Source organism: Paramormyrops kingsleyae, chromosome 13 (assembly GCF_048594095.1).
Source record: "Paramormyrops kingsleyae isolate MSU_618 chromosome 13, PKINGS_0.4, whole genome shotgun sequence".
NCBI lineage: Eukaryota > Metazoa > Chordata > Actinopteri > Osteoglossiformes > Mormyridae > Paramormyrops > Paramormyrops kingsleyae.
Genome location: NC_132809.1, coordinates 31,183,466 through 31,202,695, shown reverse-complemented (window position 1 = coordinate 31,202,695; position 19,230 = coordinate 31,183,466). Strand labels below are relative to the sequence as shown.

Genomic DNA, 19,230 nt, shown 5'->3' with positions numbered 1-19,230 from the left:
CCTGCTGTTTAACTGCTCCGGCTTAATGCTTCTAACCAAAGTGGCATTTTACTCATTTGCTCTGCTGGATATTTTAACGGCACTGATCTGAGTTAAGTTCTCCGCCCAAGGCTTTAGCGGCAGAGTCCCTCCTGTGCCCTGAACTTGTGGCATTTCGCATATGTGATAAACTATTGTGCTTCCTGCTGGCTGTAAGCGGTTTTTATAGATGAAAACGAAGGTGACTCAGTGAGTGTCAGCGTTCCCTTGCACTTCCAGCACTGGGCGTCCAGACCCTCCCTTTCCTCTGTGGCTGTGGAGTTTGCATGTTCTCCCCACATCACAAGGGTGTTTTCTGTGTACTCAAGTTTCCTCCTGTGGTCTAAAGCCATGTTTCCTCTGGGGGGGCAATAACGGGGACTCTCTGTGGGTCCCGAGGACCGGATTGGGATACACTTGTCTGAAGACTTATTGTGTATGTGCCCTGAGACAGACTGACATCCTGGCCAGGTTGGACCCCAGCTATGTGCCCTGTCCTGCCTGGGATAGGCTCCAGACCCTGATCTGGATAAGTGCTCAAAAGAAGCATGTAGATGATTTTAGTTTTCAGCCTTTGGTTTGATTTTCTCTCTGTCTTTCCCTGTATTTTAAGAATTTTCAGAGATGCATATAAACACAAGTGTGTACATGCATTCACACACACACACACACACACACACACACACACACGCATTTGTATTGATTTCCTTGTGGGGACTCTCCATTCATTTCCATGGGCATAACCCTAATCCCAAAAAAGACAACCTTAACCCCCACCCAGACATAACCTTAACCATTAGTAACCAAACAAAATACAAGACTTCTGGCATTTTTAGTTTTTTGATTATTTGATTTAGTTGTGGAGACTGAAAAAATGGTCCCCACAATATCAAAATAACAGTTATTTTGATCACATTGCAGGGACATCTGGTCCCCACAATGTAATATACATGTGACCCCCCCCCCCCCCACACACACACGCCACCTGGAGGCAGGCACTCAGCAACGCACCCTGTCCTCCCAGGTGGGTTCAGGGAAAGTTCCCCCATATTTTTGGTAATGGGCTTTCCCGGTTTCCATGGAAACTCCCTGTTGACATCGGCCAGCTGCAAACTCCTGGAAGCTATTCCCAGGTGGAGAAAGGCCGGCCGTGTGCTCTTATCTCTCCCTTCCTTTGTTTGTGTGGATGCATGTGTGTGTGCGTATTAGTGTGTATTTCTTCATTGTTTTCCTCACAGGAGTAACAACAAAGCAAGGCAGTAGCTTTCTGAAAATCCTGTAGCCTTTTTGTCCCAGTTTTTATGCTGTTTTAATTTTGAAGGGATCGTTTTTATTTGTATCTTTGTTTTGACCTGACATGGAGAAGAGAATCTGCTTGGGGTGGGGGGGGGGGGTTTCTGCTGCTTGATGTCCCTCAGAAGCTTGTCAGATATGATGGTGTGAGGAATCTCACCCAGCTTTACAACAAGTAGGGCTGTCATTCCCGGTGGAGTCCTGACCTTAAGGTGCGATTTGGAGGGGGGGGGGGGGTTTACAGGCTCATTCTTTTTGGGCAGGTCCTGTCTTTCAGTTAGCAGTTCTATAGTGAAATGAAGGAGGTAAACTGAGGAACTAAGGGCAAGAAGGCCGGTCATCCGGACTGCAGTCCTGTGCTCTGCTTTCTGTGGAGAACTTTCCGGAAGGTTCCTGAGACAGGAGCAGGCGTGGGGGCGTCGGTGCGGTGGCTATCGCAGTGGTGGCCCTGCAGGGCTGGGTCTGCAGTCTGGAAGGTCCCGCATGCTTCCGTGGAGACAATGAGCGGGCCGAGCTGGAAGAGGGAGAGGCAGGAAGAGCGCGTGATGTCAGAGGGCGATACGTACGGGAAGCGGGGGTGGGAGCGGGGGATGCCGGGGAGGGGGAGCTCCGTGGGTCAGCCAGCCGCTCTCCAGTTTCCTGGCCGCTCCCTCCCCTGGAGAGCGAGCCTCCTCACACGCCGGACCCGTTACTCGAGCCGTGGTCGTCTGAGGAGGCGCAGCAGGAGCGGTGGAGCTCTCCCCCGCAGCGGACTCGCGAACCGGCAACATGTACAGTGGATATGGAGGTACCCTTTAAAGCGCTGCTGTCTTTCCCGGGGGGGGGGTGCGGGTTTGCTGAGTGCTGGTTCCGATCGTCCTCAATCATTTTTGCCCTGCTTTCGGTTCTTCTTCTCAGGGAGGGGGGGCGCCCCTTTTTGAACGTTTATTTTTCTCTCCACTCAGCTTGCGGCGTCTTTGTGGTTGGGGGGGCCGCTGCCGTCAGAATAGCGGATGTGTCGTTTAAGGGTGTCTCACCTTGCGAGGGAGTTAAAGAATGTAAATTTACGGCTGCCGTCAGACCCTGAGCCACTGTTTGAGTTTCACCCTGAATTCCCACATTTCGCTTTGCATTGTCCTGCCTGTGGAGCCTGATAGCATTTGTGTCCGGCCCCAAACACAGGGGCCCCTGAAATCCCTCCCCCTCCTCTTCCTCGCCTGGAGGTGCAGATTGTGCAGCTTCCCTGTGTGGTTTGTTTGTGGCCCCCTGACTAACACCCCCATCCCACGCAAACACTCTTGCTGTTGCTTTTAGCTATCTGCTGCTTATCAGTTACTCTTCCCATCTGAGGGCGCTGGGTCCCTGTGCGGGTTCTGGTTCCTGTTCCATGCGACCCTGTCACCCCTCCGGGATGGGAACTGTCTGCGGCACAGCAGAACCACGGGGGCCCGTCCTGGATGTGGAGTCTCAAACCGGGCCTGTTCTTTCACATCAGCAGGAATGATCGTTAGGGTGCTGCGCTGAATCTGGGGAGACCAGCTTAGGAGAGGCCATTTTCTTGATTTGTTACAGTAAATGCAGATAAAATATATTTAAAAAATACAGAAGGAAGAGCTTCAGATCTCTCACTGTACTGGTGTCTGTCAGTGTACTAGTTCCTTTCACTGTACTGATACCTGTCACTGACTGGTATCTGTTGTTGTACTGGTATGTGTCACTGGTTGGTATCTATTACAATTCTGGTATCTATCAGTGTACTGGTACCTTTCACTGTACTGGTATCTATTACTGTACTGGTATCTGTCACTGGTTTCTATCTGTCCCTGGCATGTCTCTGTGCTATATGACATGTGACAGCAGGCAGAATTTCTGGGCCCGATCTGATGTCCATCCAGTTCTTCGTCATTTTTGTCCTGCTGGTGGTGAAGTGACTTATGGTGAGTGAATTAGCTTGTGTAGCTGTGGACACTGCTGGGGGGGGGGGGGGGGTGAGAGCAGGCCACCTCGCTGTGGTCAAGGCCCCTCCCACCATAGCAGCTTCTCTGTCATACAGAGGCTCCTAATTGTACCTGCTGATGTTCCAGAACCCCAGTCTATACTGAGACCTGTGGTGGTGGAGAGGGGGTAGGGTCAGGATAGAGAACCCAGAACATCATGAGCTCAAATCCCAGAAAGATGTTAGGAAAACAGTTATAACATGGGTGCTATGCAGGGGTCATTCCTGAACAAATTACATCTGGTTTGAATCAAATGCTGTTTTACTGAACAAAGACACCAGAAATCCCATTCTTCCTGGAAAAGTGTGTGTGTCCCCCAAACAGACAGATCTCTTGGGCTGAGACTCGGGATATGTGAAGAGATGCTGCAGGTGGATCGATGCTGCAGGAATCGGGTTCCTGGGCTCAGTGGCAAACTGAGGTTTAGATCATGTAGATGAAATGGGGAGCTGGATGTGACCAATCAGAGAGTGAGCTGGGGAGAGGGGCGGGGCCTGTAGCTTCACCTGATTAGCAATGGGTCATTTCCAAACTACTTGATGTTGAAATCAATTTGTCAGAGAAAATAAAACCCAAATGGAAAGGAATTAATACCAGCTTTATCAGTTATACGAAATCCTTTGTGCAACGATTAGTCGTTTGTTTTTAATTTGTCCGTGTTATTGTCCTTTTTTGTACGTTCACTTTGTTTATTGACTTTAACCGGGAAAATGGGTTAGGTCAGCAGTATCAGGTGGCTGCGTAGCGATCGGGGGGGTGCACAGGCTGCTGGTGGCTGGGGTCCGCGGGTTGGACTCCCTACACCAGAAACTGGTGTATTCCAGGTCACTCCAATCAGAATGCCAAATCCTAGTCACCTGACTCCCTCCTCAGACCACTGCCTCTTTGAAATATTTACACAGCTGGATATTTGTTTTTTTTTTTTTTGTGGAGGAAATACATATTTAAGTATCTAATGTTAATTCCCACAATGCACTGCTCCACTCTCTCATTCCCTGGCTGGGTTTTGTACAGTGAATTCAGACGCACATTTATTCAGAAAATGTATTAAATCCTGAATTTGCTTTGTCTCTGTGGGGTATTGAGTGTGGAATGATGAGCGAAAAAAATGTACTTGACTGTTTTCAGTGTATGACTGTAACATAACAAAATGTGAAAACAGTGAAGGGATCTGAATGCTTAGTGAAAGCCCTGCACCTGGGAGAGTCCGAGCTACGGGACAAGACCATAATTCATGATCGGGGCTCCGGTCTTCTCCACAAAAGAGTGAAAAACAGCAGCGGTGGCCTCCGGTAAAAAGGCCGAGGTGTGAATCCCATCTAGGTAATGAGAGATGGTTCCCCCTGGCGAGGGGCTTCTGAAGACTCTGCTCTCATGGCGCAGAGAACAAAGGCGGGACTCCAGCCTGCAGTTTGGATGTAGTCGCTTGAATGGAGCAGCAGTATGTGTGACTGGGCCAGAGGCTCGCCTGCTCTCACACACAGGGGCTGCCGGGGCTTTGGCCGGGGAGTGTGTGTGTGCGTGTGTGTGTGTGTGTGTGTGTGTGTGTGTGAGCGGGTTTACCTATCCTTATGGGGACATGTGTGCACTTGTGTGTGTTTACTTGCTGAGCCGACTGCCTCATCTCTGTGGCCCACATTTCTGCGCTCTTATCTGGGTCCGCACTGAAGTGTGGGGATCAGTGTGCTGCAGCTCAGTGCTGCCTGAGGATCGACCAGCGCCATGTTCCTGGCCAGTGCAGCCTGTGCCCAGCTGCTGTGCCAGACCCAACACACACACACACACACCCACCCAGCCCCAACACACACCCCCCACCCAGCCCTTACCTTAACCATAAGTAACCAAACAAAATACGAGATTGTGGCATTTATAGTTTCTTGATTGCATTCACAAATCTTTGTTGGGAGCTGAAAAATGGTCCCCACAACATCAAAAAAACAAGTTTTTATTACATTGCGTGGAACATAATCCACACGCACACAAAAACACAAATGCAATTAGCATTCCTGTCACTAACGTAGCCGTTAGTGTTGCTTAGCCTCCCTGCTAAGTGTCCCACACACCAACGCCAAGCTCAGCAGGCAGATTAACTGCACGGGGGCCTCACGCGCTCTGCTCTCCTTGTGGGGCTATCAGCCTTCCTTTTTATCCCCCCCATAATCCCCCCCCACACTAGGGGCATTGTTTACAGAGCCAGTGGAGCCACTCCCCTTTCAGCCGGCCCCCGGGCCCCGCTAATCACTGATATGAAGAGCCCGACTGACTGACGAGAAACGACACCTCCCCCCTCAGCCAGCAGCCTGCACACACACCCCCCCCCCCCACCCCAGGGGGGTCTGTGTAAGACAAACACGGACACTCGGGTCCCGAAGCCTAACTTCATGGAGGCAGGGTCAAATCTTGCAGACGCAGACCAGAAAAGAGGAGTAAATACAGGGAGGGCAGGAGAGCGAGGAGCCAGGGAGGGAGAGCGGGTGGCCTCTGTGACAGCACCGTGTCATTATTCCATGCGGAAAGTACTGGAAGCATCCCGGAATAAGGCTGAGCAGCAGAACGATGTGCATGAGCTCCCGGCCGGATCTGGCTGCGCTCGTCCCCGTGGAACTCCGCGGAAGGCCACAATTTTCCATATCAGGTGATACCTCTGCTCACTCTCTCGTGCTCATTTCTCTGTCTTACTGCCACGCTGTACAACCCGCCGCATTTGGGGCAGCAGCGGGCCGACCGTCCGGGATCCGGTGGACCAGCTCTCTCCGTGTGGCCGATGGACCTTCTTGGGAATTGTGTTTATGTGGAGGACAGAGGAAGGGCTTACAGAAGGAGGCTGGGATTGGGGTACTGGACAGAGAGGAACACCGAGAGTCGGTCTATGGTGTGTGAAGCTTCAGTGGAGGGGGTGGGACGTGTAGAGGCCTTTGGGGCGGAGGGGGTCGGATGTGTAGAGGCCTTTGGGGCGGAGGGGGTGGGACGTGTAGAGTCCTTTGGGGCGGAGGGGGTGGGACATGTAGAGGCCTTTGGGGCGGAGGGGGTCGGACGTGTAGAGGCCTTTGGGGCGGAGGGGGTGGGATGTTCAATTCAATTCAATTAAATTTTATTTATATAGCGCATTATCACAACATTACATTGTCTCAATGCGCTTTACATTTCTGCCTCGTAAGGATCCCCCATTGAGTAAGCCAAAGGCAACGGTGGATGTGTAGAGGCCTTTGGGGCAGCCCTGGTGTAACGTGCTACAGTTAGTTGAGTATTCCATGACTGTGACTCTTTATACTCAAATGGTTGGTTGAAACAAAATCTTGGTCTGGATTTTTACTTTCTGGACCTGAACTTTCCACCTCTGTTTAGCTCTGTTGTGAGGCAGGGTTTATGTATCCGTGGTTACTGTGTTAGATTCGCCTGCTGCAGCAAACGAATGTGGGTCTCACACGTTTAAAATGCAGACATGGACACTTCTGTCGGGGAAAGGGGGGCTGGGGGGGCTGTCCGCTGATAAAAAACGATTACTATAAATGCACAAGCAGGTAGTGTATTGTGTGTGCAGCTGACTCGTGCCTCATAAAGCAGATGTTTCTGGCTGGTTAAAGAGAATGCATGACCCCGGTGTGGATACGTCATCCCGGGAGCTGTGAAAGTTGCAGCTTTTAAAGGCTGGATCCAGGGCAGATGTGAAATTGCAGGAAGGCAAAATACGAGTGGCAAGGATGGGTGTGTTTTTCTGGGAGATGCTTCTCCGTTTGGGTTCTGCACCCACCACTGAGTAGCCATTTCCCTGCTCCCTGTCCCATGTTTTCATGCTCCTTGTCCATCTTCCTCTTTAAAATATCCTATGGAGCAGGAACAAATATCAGACTTCCTTCAGGATCTCACTGTTTCCCCTTCAGTGGCTTTCGGGGCCAATGACCCCACTGCAGTTTAGCATTTGCAATTAGACCAGAATTTGAGGATCTTACACGTCACGTGGTTAGCTGGTGAAGCCCCTGACCTCTAACCGAGCGGAGAACGTAATGAGATATTTACTTACTGCTGTGGCCTGTAAATGTTTTTGTCGGCTTGCATGTGCAGCTCTGCAGGTACTGCTGTTTACAGACCTGCCAGTCCTATGCTGCTGTTTACAGACCTGCCAGTCCTATGCTGGTGTTTACAGACCTGCCAGTCCTATGCTGCTGTTTACAGACCTGCCAGTCCTATGCTGGTGTTTACAGACCTGCCAGTCCTATGCTGCTGTTTACAGACCTGCCAGTCCTATGCTGCTGTTTACAGACCTGCCAGTCCTATGCTGCTGTTTACAGACCTGCCAGTCCTATGCTGCTGTTTACAGACCTGCCAGTCCTATGGAGAGACATGTATTTGTCAAACCTGTTTTCTGTGTGCTTATTCCAGTTAATGCCACTGTGCTTAAAATAGCTGCTGTTGCCACAGCCGTGCGGATGTGGAGGGAGGCTTCTCCAGGTGGGGCCGCTACGCCGGGGAGGCAGTGGGAGCTCTTGCTCTCTGTATTGTTCTGGAGTGGCATGAAGCTCCCTGGAAGTTAAGTAAAGCCTCCTTTGCTGCTGTCAGGAGACCTGGGAGGACCCCGGATGACAGAGCTCCTCTGTGAAGCCTGATCTGTAGACGTTGAGGCTCCACTGTAGAGTCTGAGCATCGCAGTTTTTATGAGACTGGAAGAAGTTGCCTTTTGCAAGTCTGGATATGGAGAAGGCAGATTGACATGCAAAGTTCTTCTGAGTAACGGTGCAGGGGTGGCTCCGAGGGTTTGGATGCTGTGCCTGTGGTTGAAGGGTCGCTGGTTCAAGGCCCAGGATTAGCAGAAGGGTGACCATGTTAGGCCCATGAGCCCTTAACCTGTTAACTGACTAAAATGTAAAGGAATCAACAGATACACTGCATTATGTTTGAAGTTGTAACTCAGATATTCCAAGTTCCTCGTTGGAAATTTCAACTGGAACCGTCCCTGAAGTCAGACATCCTACTCTGGAATTCAGAAGTATCTACAGAACCCTGACCTCAGAATTCAAGATGGCTGCGCCCTTTATCAATAGAAATTAAAGCTGTAGTTTTATACTGTTTATTAGCACTTACGTCTTATTTGTGGCTCATTAAATCAGTGTAACACACAGTACTGTCCAACCCATATCTGTGGATGTGTTGCTTTGGTGTTTTTATGTGCAAAATACTCTGAAATGTGTTATCAACTGTTATTGCTAACAATGGCTAACAAATAACAGGGTTAGTACTGGGTCTTGTGTCAGACAGCAGGATCTCTTGCTTAGCCAGATAACTTGTCGGATTTAAGGTAAACTAAATGTAAGTGAACGAAGATACAGGCCATTTAAGCTGGGGTAAATTAAATGCGACAAGTTATCTGGCTAAGAAAGAAATCCTGCTTGTTGAAACAGGTCCCAGGCATTGCTCAATGACTTTCCGACTGTACTGGAACATGTGATGTCATTCCCAGCTCTGACTTCTGACCTCTGAAGTAAATGGAACGCAGCATTATTCTGTGATGGGATTACTGTGATATCTCTGTGCTTTAGTGATATATGTTGACACTCCACAGCGGAGTGCAGGACCTTACCTGTCTCAGGTATTCCCTTGGTCTGGTCTGGAGAGCCTTGGCTGTGGGTGTTGGCAGTCGCTGGACGCTGTCCTCAGTCATTCTTCCCAAGAGTCTGCTACTCAGCCTCCAGTCACCAGTACCTACTGGAAACCTTAGTTCGGCTTTAAGGTTTATGTGATGTCTTTATGGAAGTCCTTTTGATAAGCTGCTTTGTTCTGTCCTAAAAGGATGATGGTACCCTCTGTAACTCCTTACATAATGGCGATAGTGTGCGGCTCAACAGGCTAGGACGCTGCATTTCTGATCGGTAGGTTAGTGGTTCAAGTCCCACCGTAGACAGAGTGATTTTGCCATTGGGTGCTTGAGTAAGGCCCTTAACCCCAATTGCTCTTGGGACTGTCTGACGCTGCTGTCTCAGTTTTATGTAGCTTTGGATAAAAGGGTCTGTTGAATAAATGTAAGTCAGATAGGATCCTGCCGCCCCTTGAGACATTCTTGGGTGTGTTGAACTAAGAAAGGAATAATGAGATTTCTCTGGACGACATTCCTGAGAGTTTTGTATAACCCGAGCTTCATGCTGGAATGGGGTCTTCCAGAGCTGCACTACATTTTAGATGCTCACCAAGTTGCATAACTCTCGATCTTTAATGACCTCTCCTTTGCATTGTGACCTCTAATGACCTCTCCTGGGCTATGTGACCTCTAATGACCTCTCCTGAGCATTGTGACCTCTAATGACCTCTCCTGGGCTGTGTGACGTCTAATGACCTCTCCTGAGCATTGTGACCTCTAATGACCTCTCCTGGGCTGTGTGACGTCTAATGACCTCTCCTGAGCATTGTGACCTCTAATGACCTCTCCTGGGCTGTGTGACGTCTAATGACCTCTCCTGAGCATTGTGACCTCTAATGACCTCTCCTTTGCATTGTGACCTCTAATGACCTCTCCTGGGCTGTGTGCTCCCCAATGACCTGGGCCTCCTCTGCCCCCTGCCTGTCTCGTTTAGGAAGCCCCTCCAGAGCCGTGTCCACCATGTCCCTCACCATGCGCCCAACCCGGCGTCTGCTCAACAGGTCCATCTCTAGGAGCCAATCCTTCGCTGGAGTCAACACCCAAGACAAGCCCTACAGGTACGTTGACAGACCCCGCCCCCCATGTGGGCGTGTCCGAAAGATCACCGAACACCCCCCACTGATATCGAAAATGCAGCTCTTCCCAAGATGCGCAGCAGATTTTGTACCCAGTCGGTGCACTTTCTGTGCAGTTTATAAAAATGAATGGGTGATTGTAATACTGTGTGCTTGTGTAATCACAGTCACATGTTGCTATTGTGTGAAGGGAGATAAACGGACGGTTTGCTTTGTTATCTGAATGTCATGTTCCTGTCGGAGCTACAACTTCACACACATGGATCAGACCGAATGTCTCCTCATGCGACATGGAGGCACCCCGATGTCCAGAGCCACACCTGGGGGGAAGTGATGTCTGCCCCCTCACTTCCTGTCTGCTCAAGTCTCCCTGGGGCTCCTCTTTTGATCTTGGGGGGGGGGGGGCACTTTAAGGGACTATTGCTGGTTTGATTGTTCAGGCCAGTTTCCTCCCTTTGAAACACATGGCGTATATCCACAGTGTTGCCTGGGAAACAGCCACACCACACTGGCTCTGTCCCTTTGCCCACTGATTCAGTGGAAAAACCTCATCGCCTGCGTGAAGCTTATGACCATCAGTGTGATAATCATGTAATAGACAAAGAAAATGAAGGCGAACCGAAATGAGTCAGCAGGACAGGAGTTCAAGCTCTGAGTCATACACAAGCCCTGAGTCATAGCCTAGAGTGAAGTTCTGACCCATCAACCCCCCCCCCCCCCCCCCACTAATGCACCAGCTGGGTATGCCTGTCACATCCCCATACAGCTGGTGTGGCGGAGCACGGAGGCTCTGTGATTGTTACTGTTGGTCCACTTAATCTGTGTGCTTGTGGAGTTTCTCCTCATGTCATGTTTCAGACCGATCTGGGGGCGGCGTGTGGCCTAGTGGGTTAGGATGTCAGCAGGGTGATGTCACCGTTGGGCCCGTGAGCGAGGCCCTTAACCCTCAGATCTTCCAGGGACTGTCTGACCCCTGCTTTCTTAAAAATGTACATTTTGCATTCAAGCCAAATAAATGTAAACTGAAAGGCATCTTTCTCAAAGTCGCATCAGTTGAGGTGTTGAAGTTGCATTTAATGCATCAGGCTGATGCAGGTCTAATGCGGGTGCAGGTGACTGCATTGGGGCTGGTTTTTAGGGTCAGTACTGTAGGGGTTTGGTACGGGGTACCCTCTCGCAGAAGGACATTCTCAAATCCAATTCAAATTCAGTACTACACTTTGCAGAGACATTATAAACAAATGACATGAGCAGGGATTGTGGGATCTGTCAGTTCAGCATGAAATGTTGTAGGAAGCGATTGTGAGACCTGAGGGAGGGTGATAGTGAGTGAAAAACGCAAGAAGATGCTCAAAGTAAATGCAGTAAAAGACGACTGTGAGAATCCTACTCAAACTCCTCATTGGATGGAGAATAAGGAGTCTGAACAAACCTGAATATATTTAACGTTTAAAGTTTTGTCATAGTGCTGGTATGTTTTTAAAAGGAACAATTAAAGTAACCTAAATAAGACTTTCAGCCTGTTCTGCCTCGAGTCAGTGGTGACCACTGCACTACAGACTCTGAACATTTTAACTGGATGACACAAAAACATACCTTCACCTAATTAGAATTAGAGTGTTCTTGCTCTGAAGTTAAGTTTTAAATGTGCAAGTATGTTATGCGCTTAAAATAGCGCTCTTCTAGGATTTAAATCTGTGTTTTTTCATGACACACTTGTTTGTAGTTTTGCAGAAACTTACAGGGTCTTTGCTGTCACTTTGAGATGTTCAGTGTTTCATTTCTGGTCTGCCATGATGGTCCACTAAGCCAGCAGTTCTGATGAGGGGATGGGGGGTCTCTGTCACCTGGATGATGAGGGAATGAGGGGTCTCTGTCACCTGGATGATGAGGGAATGGAGGGTCTCTGTCCCCTGGATGATGAGGGAATGGGGGTCTCTGTCACCTGGATGATGAGGGTATGGGGGGTCTCTGTCACCTGGATGATGAGGGAATGAGGGGTCTCTGTCCCCTGGATGATGAGGGAATGGGGGATCTCTGTCCCCTTGGTGATGAGGGAATGGGGGGTCTCTGTCACCTGGATGATGAGGGAATGGGGGTCTCTGTCCCCTGGATGATGAGGGAATGGGGGGTCTCTGTCACCTGGATGATGAGGGAATGGAGGGTCTCTGTCCCCTGGATGATGAAGGTATGGGGGGTTTCTGTCACCTAGGTGACTTAGCCAAACTGACTTTCTTCTGGGTTTACCCCCCCCCCCCCCCACTTCAGAAATCTCTCTGTGTTCAGCACCCCGGGGTGCGTGAGGAAGACGCCATCGCGAGGAAGCAGGATGTTCACACTATCCACCAAGTCTCCGCCCCCCAAGGTCCCACAGCCTGAGCGGCTAGATGAGGTCTACGAGGCACTGAAGAGAGGCCTGCAGTGAGTATTGGGGGGGGGGGGGGGCGTGTATAGAGGGCTGCAGTGAGTGTCGGGGGGGCGTGTATAGAGGCCTGCACTGAGTGTCGGGGGGGGGGGGGGCGTGTATAGAGGCCTGCACTGAGTGTCGGGGGGGGCGTGTATAGAGGCCTGCAATGAGTGTCGGGGGGGGCGTGTATAGAGGCCTGCAATGAGTGTCGGGGGGGGTGCTGTAGACAGGCCTGCAGTGAGTGTCGTGGGGGGGGGATGTGCAGTGAGTGTCGTTGGGGGGGATGGAGGCCTGCAATGAGTGTCGGGGTGGGTGCTGAAGAGAGGCCTGTTGTTAATGTCGGGGGGGGGACGTGTATAGAGGCCTGCAGTGAGTGTCGGCTGGGGAGTGAAGAGAGTTTTGCAGTGAGTTTCTCAGGTCTTTGGGGAGGTAGGGAGGGAGTTTCCATTTCTCATGAAAATATATCTAAATATAACAGCACAGAAAGAACACATCAAGCGGCCCGCCCTCAGCTATGAATATCCTTTTATGATGCCCGAATGATGTGTTTACATTCAGCTCCACGGTGCCGGGCCAGGCTGTCCGTTCTGACCCCAGCGCCCTTCCCCCTGTGCACACCGACCTGGCTGATGTTTGCTTCTCTGCAGGTCCTACCTCCAGGTTCATCAGCTAGAGCTGGAGGGTCTCAATCGGCAGATGAGGGAGTCCAAGAGGAACTCGAGGCTGGTCAGTGCCCGTCAGCTACCCAAGGTGGCTGCCAAGCTTACCCACATTTTTATGTGGATTGAAGCTCATATAATCTCATCCCTTTTGCAGGGGTTCCTGTACGAGCTGGACAAGGTGAGATCTGCTCCCATTCTGATCCACATGTACCTCTTCCGTTCTGCAGGTCGACTTTTAATCCCAGCGAGGCTCATGCTAATAGCAGATGGCTCCCACTGTCACATTAAGGACATTCTCATTTAAGATTTTTTTTTGCGTAAAAAGTATAAATATAGATGACCAGAAATGCCGAACAGAAGGAGAGTAGGATTAAAAGCCGGCCTTGTGTTTTTCTCCAACAGCAAGTGAAGGTGACCGAGAGGTTCATGCGGAGGCTGGAGTTCCATCTGAGCAAGGTGAGCATTTACTGACATCTGCTGTCCTAGCAGCGCGTCCTGCACGAAGGGTTAAATGCGTGTGTTAGTGCCAAAAGCGTTTCTGAGGCTGGTACTGCCCGGCCGAGTGGGTACTGATACCACTAGGACAGAGAGCAGAACACACACCAGACCTTGGCTCCTAGGAGCTTGTAGGCCGTGTTGTCATGACAACCCGGTGGCGTCTCAGAACAGGCCTGTTTGCTGTGGCCTAGTGGCCAGCAGATGGGCCCTTCTTTTTATCCGCACAATGTGCGTGTGTTTATGCTCAAGCTCACAAAGCCAGAAAAACTGCCTTTTTAAAAATATTCAGTATGCATTTGGACTATAGATTTATAATGATTCAGTCATTTTAAAGAGGAAAAAGACTAAAATGCGTGTAGTTAGAGTATGGAATAACCTTCCTGTTCATGTAGTGCAAGCTAAAACCCTGGGGTCCTTCAAATCAGAGCTAGATAAGATTTTAACAACTCTGAGCTATTAGTTAAGTTCTCCCCAAACGAGCTTGATGGGCCGAATGGCCTCCTCTCGTTTGTAGATTTCTTATGTTCTTTTCTTATGTTCTAAAATAATTCCCTGACCCCTTTAAATACAATACAAGCCTTAGTGTGGGAATCTATTTAGCTCTAGGCTGACGTCTTTGGCTTCCCCACACTCAGTCCAGGCAGGTTAACTGAAGGGCGTTATAAAAGCACACAGGACCTCCCTGAAGCGTCATTTGGCTGCTTACTACAGTACAGTGTTACGACCTCAGCATCTCAACTCCGGGGACAAAGGGGACGACCTTTCAGAACAGGGGGCTTTTGTGTACACAATATCTCTTATATTTTGAACCGCAAACTTTGGCCCTTCATCCTCCCAGAATACACACTAAACAATAGATGCTTTGTTGGGGTGGTGTGTGGCCCAGCAGGTCGGAAGGTCGCAGGTCCGAATCCCAGGCCTGGCTGAGTGATTTCATTATTTGGCCCCTGAGCGCGGCCCTTAACCCCCAACTGCTATTTGACTGTGTCAGTAGTAGTGTAGTAATTAGCACCCGCAGCAGACCCTTACACCCAGTGCCGTGTCTCCGGTGGTAATGAGCTCCCGCCAGCACTTAATCACCTCCAGATGAGACGGATCGGTGTGGAAAAATGGGGGATCTATCCTTCTCCTGTGGTGTGGCACCGAGGAGGCGTGTCCTGTTTATTTTTCCTCTGCCCCATGCCTCACACCACGATGGTGCCCTGTTGGTTACAGTAACCAGGGGCGGGGTTTGCCAAAGCGGGACCGCGAGTGCGGAGCGGGAGCCTCCGGACTCAGGTGGTGTCCTCCCACTGGGGGGTGTGGCTAATCCCCCCCACCCCATCCTGCCTGGCACGCCAGATTTGTTGTGACCCCTTGTTTGAAGGACATTTGGAGTGCAGCTTACTGGTCTGAAGGCTCCTCGGGCAACTCGAGCCTTTATGGGAGGCACACAGTGAGCCGCCAGTCCCCCAGTTTTCCAGGTCTGCTGTTTGTCTCAAGGCTAAGGGAACAAAATTAGACCATTCAATGAATTTGAATATTAATATTGATAAAACAGGCCTCAGCTTGAAAGAAGGGATCAGGATGAGTTTGCCAGATGATCCCAGAATCACCCCATGTCCCTCAGTTCTGTTCACTTATCTGTGCACTTTATCATACATGGGGCGTGATTCTTCTGAAAGTCAGATGCATTTAGAAATCAGGGAAGAGATCCCGAAATTCCCCATCCAGAAATGAAGGCTGGCAACCCAGTAGCGGGGTTACAGGAGAGGCATGTGTGAGTTGATCAGGTTTATATTTATGGTTTGACAATGTGGGGACAATTTCTCAGGTTCCCACAAAGATCTGTGACTGCAATCAAAAAAGTAAAAATGCTAAAAGTCTTGTATTTTGTTTGGTTACTTATGGTTAAGGTTAGGGCTGGGTGGGGGTAAAGGTTGTCATGTTGGGATTAGGGTTTTCCACATAGAAAAGAATGGAGAGTCCCCACAAAGACATTATTACAAACCTGTGTGTGTGTGTGTGTGTGTGTGTGTGTGTGTGTTGCTGGTGTACATCAACATACATTTCTATGCCAAAAACTCAAACATGATCTTTTCTAGTTCATGTAAAATTCTCTTTCAACATCACTGCAATCCTGAGTGGCAGTAGTGGTTTAAAGCTGAATGCTTGCATGGTTGAATGGATGGATGGATTCTGGATTAACCGAGAACCCGGTTGTTGCCCCGCGCAGATCGACGAGCTGTACGAGGCCTACTGCATGCGGCGCAGGCTGCGCGACGGAGCCAGCAAGATGGTGAAGGCCTACACTGCCTCCTCTGGGAGCCGTGAGGCCCGCGAGAGCCTGTCGGAGGCCAGCAAAGGCTATAAGGAATATACAGAGGTGAGGGCGCCCCCTCTGGCGGACTGGGGGCATTGGTGACTGGTGAGCTGCCCCTCTTATGGTCTCTCTGTCCCTCTGCCCTACAGAACATGTGCCTGATGGAGAATGAGCTGGAAAGCCAGCTGGGGGAGTTCCACGTCAAGATGAAGGGTGTGTAAAATATTATTATTATTATTCATCTATTTATCGTTAGATAATCACTATGTTTATCCTGTCATTCTGCTCCTGCCTTGTTTCTTGTTTACATACATACACTGCACTGTGTACATAAATGTGTATAAACCTTTATGCCCAGCCGCCCTTCTTTTGTACTGTCCTTTGTTTTTGCACTGTAAGTATACTGCACATAACGTAAGCCAAAAAACCTGATTTTGGTTATAACTTTGATTGGCAGTGTAGACGCTCCTCTACTTACGAACGAGTTACGTTCCGAACGGCCGTTCGTAACTTGAAATATTCGTAAGTCATTATTCAACAACATTTTAAGGGTGCACGCAAGTACAAAGAACTAGGATGCTGGGAGTACGCAAGCTACGCCGCCGTAAGCGTAAGCAAGTCGCACTTGGCGGAATTGGGGCAGAAAAAAAAAAAGATGTTGCTGACAAGAAACGGGAGCCCGATGAACGTAATGTCTGAAAGTTCATAAATTGAAAGTTCGTAAGTAGAGGAGTGTCTGTACTGTGAAAATCCTCCCTCTGTCAGTGCTGTTGTATGTCTCACCACGTTCCTGGGGAGGGCGCCATTTTGTGCCAGCGTGTATCTGTCTGTGGATGGCATGACAATAAAGCCCAGTTGACTTGACACTGACTAATTGAAAGAAGCAGCAGCACTTAGTAGTGATCTCTTCCTGCCGCCCTGTTACACTGAGCTCTGTCTTCCTGCCACCCTGTTACACTGAGCTCTGTCTTCCTGCCACCCTGTTACACTGAGCTCTGTCTTCCTGCCGCCCTGTTACACTGAGCTCTGTCTTCCTGCCGCCCTGTTACACTGAGCTCTGTCTTCCTGCCGCCCTGTTACACTGAGCTCTGTCTTCCTGCCGCCCTGTTACACTGAGCTCTGTCTTCCTGCCGCCCTGTTACACTGAGCTCTGTCTTCCTGCCGCCCTGTTACACTGAGCTCTGTCTTCCTGCCGCCCTGTTACACTGAGCTCTGTCTTCCTGCCGCCCTGTTACACTGAGCTCTGTCTTCCTGCCGCCCTGTTACACTGAGCTCTGTCTTCCTGCCGCCCTGTTACACTGAGCTCTGTCTTCCTGCCGCCCTGTTACACTGAGCTCTGTCTTCCTGCCGCCCTGTTACACTGAGCTCTGTCTTCCTGTCGCCCTATTACACTGAGCTCTGTCTTCCTGCCGCCCTGTTACACTGAGCTATGTCTTCCTGTCGCCCTGTTACACTGAGCTCTGTCTTCCTGCCGCCCTGTCACGCCGCACGGGGGACCATCTCGAAGTTTAACGCCCCCTTTGTCCCCTGTGTGACTCAGGTCTGGCTGGCTTTGCGCGCCTGTGTGCCGGAGACCAGTACGAGGTCAGTTCTCGCCCTCACCTGCCGTCTCCCTTCCGCACTTGAGTTGGCCTTCTAGGTTTGGGCAAGAAGGGTAGAAACAGGAACTGAGCCGATATTATGAATGACTTCTTGCTGCTCAACTGCCAGTGATTGACGGTGAAGAGTATTGCATCAGTCTGTGACCTCATTAGGCTGCCCAGGCCATTTTAGGTATCTGATCTTCCAGGAGCTTAGAAGATCAGAGGTCAGGTTTTTGGGGGAAATACGTCTGGAAGGGGAGAGGTCATCACACAACAGCAGAGCTAATGAAACTGTGAGCCCTGACGTTTGTTCCCTTGAGAAAGGTGGAGGTACCTTTCTTGTCTCTGTATGCACTCGACCTTCTGGAACTTCTACAGATCTTCATGAAATACGGGCGGCAGCGCTGGAAACTGCGGGGCCGGATCGAGCTGAACGGCAAGCAGGTGTGGGACAGTGAAGACATGGTCTTTCTGCCCCTTATAACAGAGTTCTTGTCGATCAAGGTGAGCTGGTGTCCCACTTCCACCACCCAGAAACCTCTCCCATTCCCCGAGAGAGACGACTTCATGATTTCTCAGGATGGAGTTATAGAAAGATGACAGGGGGAGATATAAATTCCATCACATATCTCCTAGAGGATTGGGAAGACTTGCAGGGGAGTCACAGGACACCTAGACACAGGGGGGCTGCTTAAAAAGTTTGCTGGCTGTCTTTCTAACTCCTGTCACTTTCTACGGTTGCCCAGGTGACGGAGTTAAAGAGCCTGGCCAATCACGTCGTGGTGGGAAATGTGTCATGTGAAACGAAGGACCTGTTTGCTGCTCTGCCCCAGATGGTCGCCGTCGACATCAACGACCTCGGGACCATCAAGCTGAGTCTGGAAGTTGTGTGGAAGTGAGTCAGCCTTGATGTGAAGCGTTTATCCCTGATTTGGTAGCCGGTACATTAGCCTTCTGTGCTTTTTTCCCTCTTTTTCTGTGTCAGTAGTGTGCCTGGCATTGAGCAGGGATTGTTATGTCATCATCAGAGTTCCCAGACCCCAATTTCTCTTACCTCCCAGAACCTGAGGAACCGGTCTCTTTGCCCCAGTACTAAACGGCACGTTCTGTGTGGTATCTGCTTCTCTTCTTTGGCATTTCTTGAATCTGTGCTTGAATGACCTAGATCATCGGAACTGGTTGTGTTTGTAGTTCTGTAGTTCTGGTGTGGGGGTGAGTAACCTTGGTTTTGGGTTTATGGTACTGGCTATACGGACCTTCACCACCAGCACCTGAGGGCTCTCGCTGTCACTGTGGCCTGAATGAATCTACGTCAGGTGATTTGAATAGGGTCTTATTGTCAGAAACACTCTCGAGAGTCTCCTGCTTGCTTCCAGGACAACGGTTGGGTGGTAGGGCTCGAAGGGTGGGGTGGGGGGTGTTTATTTCGGCTCATAGCAGAACGGGCCTCAGAGGTGTGGTCATTCATTAACAGAGAGGGTAACATATTTACATGGGTGTTTACTGAGTGCATTTCCTGTTGCTGCCTAGATGTGGTGCTGTGTGGCCTTATCAGTGAAACTGAAGGGACCGGCTCTCCGTCTGTCACCATGTATGTCCCCCGCTGTAATGACAACTTGGCGTGAGTGAGCAGACTCATGTGTCACGGGCAAATCTCGTTTAGCGCCCCCTTGTCAGACAGTGTGTTGGGGGGCCAACTCTCCTCACTTCTGGGGGAAGGGGGTCCCGTCTGTTCTCTTCTGTTTTGCCGTTCGAATTCCTGTGTTGAAATATTAATTTCTGGCAA

At 50.2% G+C, this 19,230-nt stretch overlaps 1 protein-coding gene across 7 annotated transcripts in view; it reads left to right on the top strand.

The window, feature by feature from the left end:
- Window positions 1–19,230, top strand: part of ripor1 (RHO family interacting cell polarization regulator 1) — a 61,737-nt gene that overhangs the window by 34,017 nt on the left and 8,490 nt on the right. For 3 of the 7 annotated variants that reach the window (XM_072698621.1, XM_072698620.1, XM_072698622.1), the window contains 10 exons: window positions 9,851–9,974; window positions 12,261–12,413; window positions 13,047–13,125; window positions 13,216–13,239; window positions 13,464–13,517; window positions 15,775–15,924; window positions 16,011–16,074; window positions 17,402–17,445; window positions 17,823–17,948; window positions 18,191–18,339. In XM_072698621.1, coding sequence (XP_072554722.1) covers window positions 9,877–9,974; window positions 12,261–12,413; window positions 13,047–13,125; window positions 13,216–13,239; window positions 13,464–13,517; window positions 15,775–15,924; window positions 16,011–16,074; window positions 17,402–17,445; window positions 17,823–17,948; window positions 18,191–18,339 — 941 coding nt within the window. In that variant the 5' untranslated portion in view covers window positions 9,851–9,876. Of the gene's footprint in view, window positions 1–1,910; window positions 2,099–5,652; window positions 5,923–9,850; window positions 9,975–12,260; window positions 12,414–13,046; window positions 13,126–13,215; window positions 13,240–13,463; window positions 13,518–15,774; window positions 15,925–16,010; window positions 16,075–17,401; window positions 17,446–17,822; window positions 17,949–18,190; window positions 18,340–19,230 lie in introns of those variants that run through there. The other 4 variants (XM_072698619.1, XM_072698624.1, XM_072698618.1 and 1 more) reach the window with 4 other exon arrangements.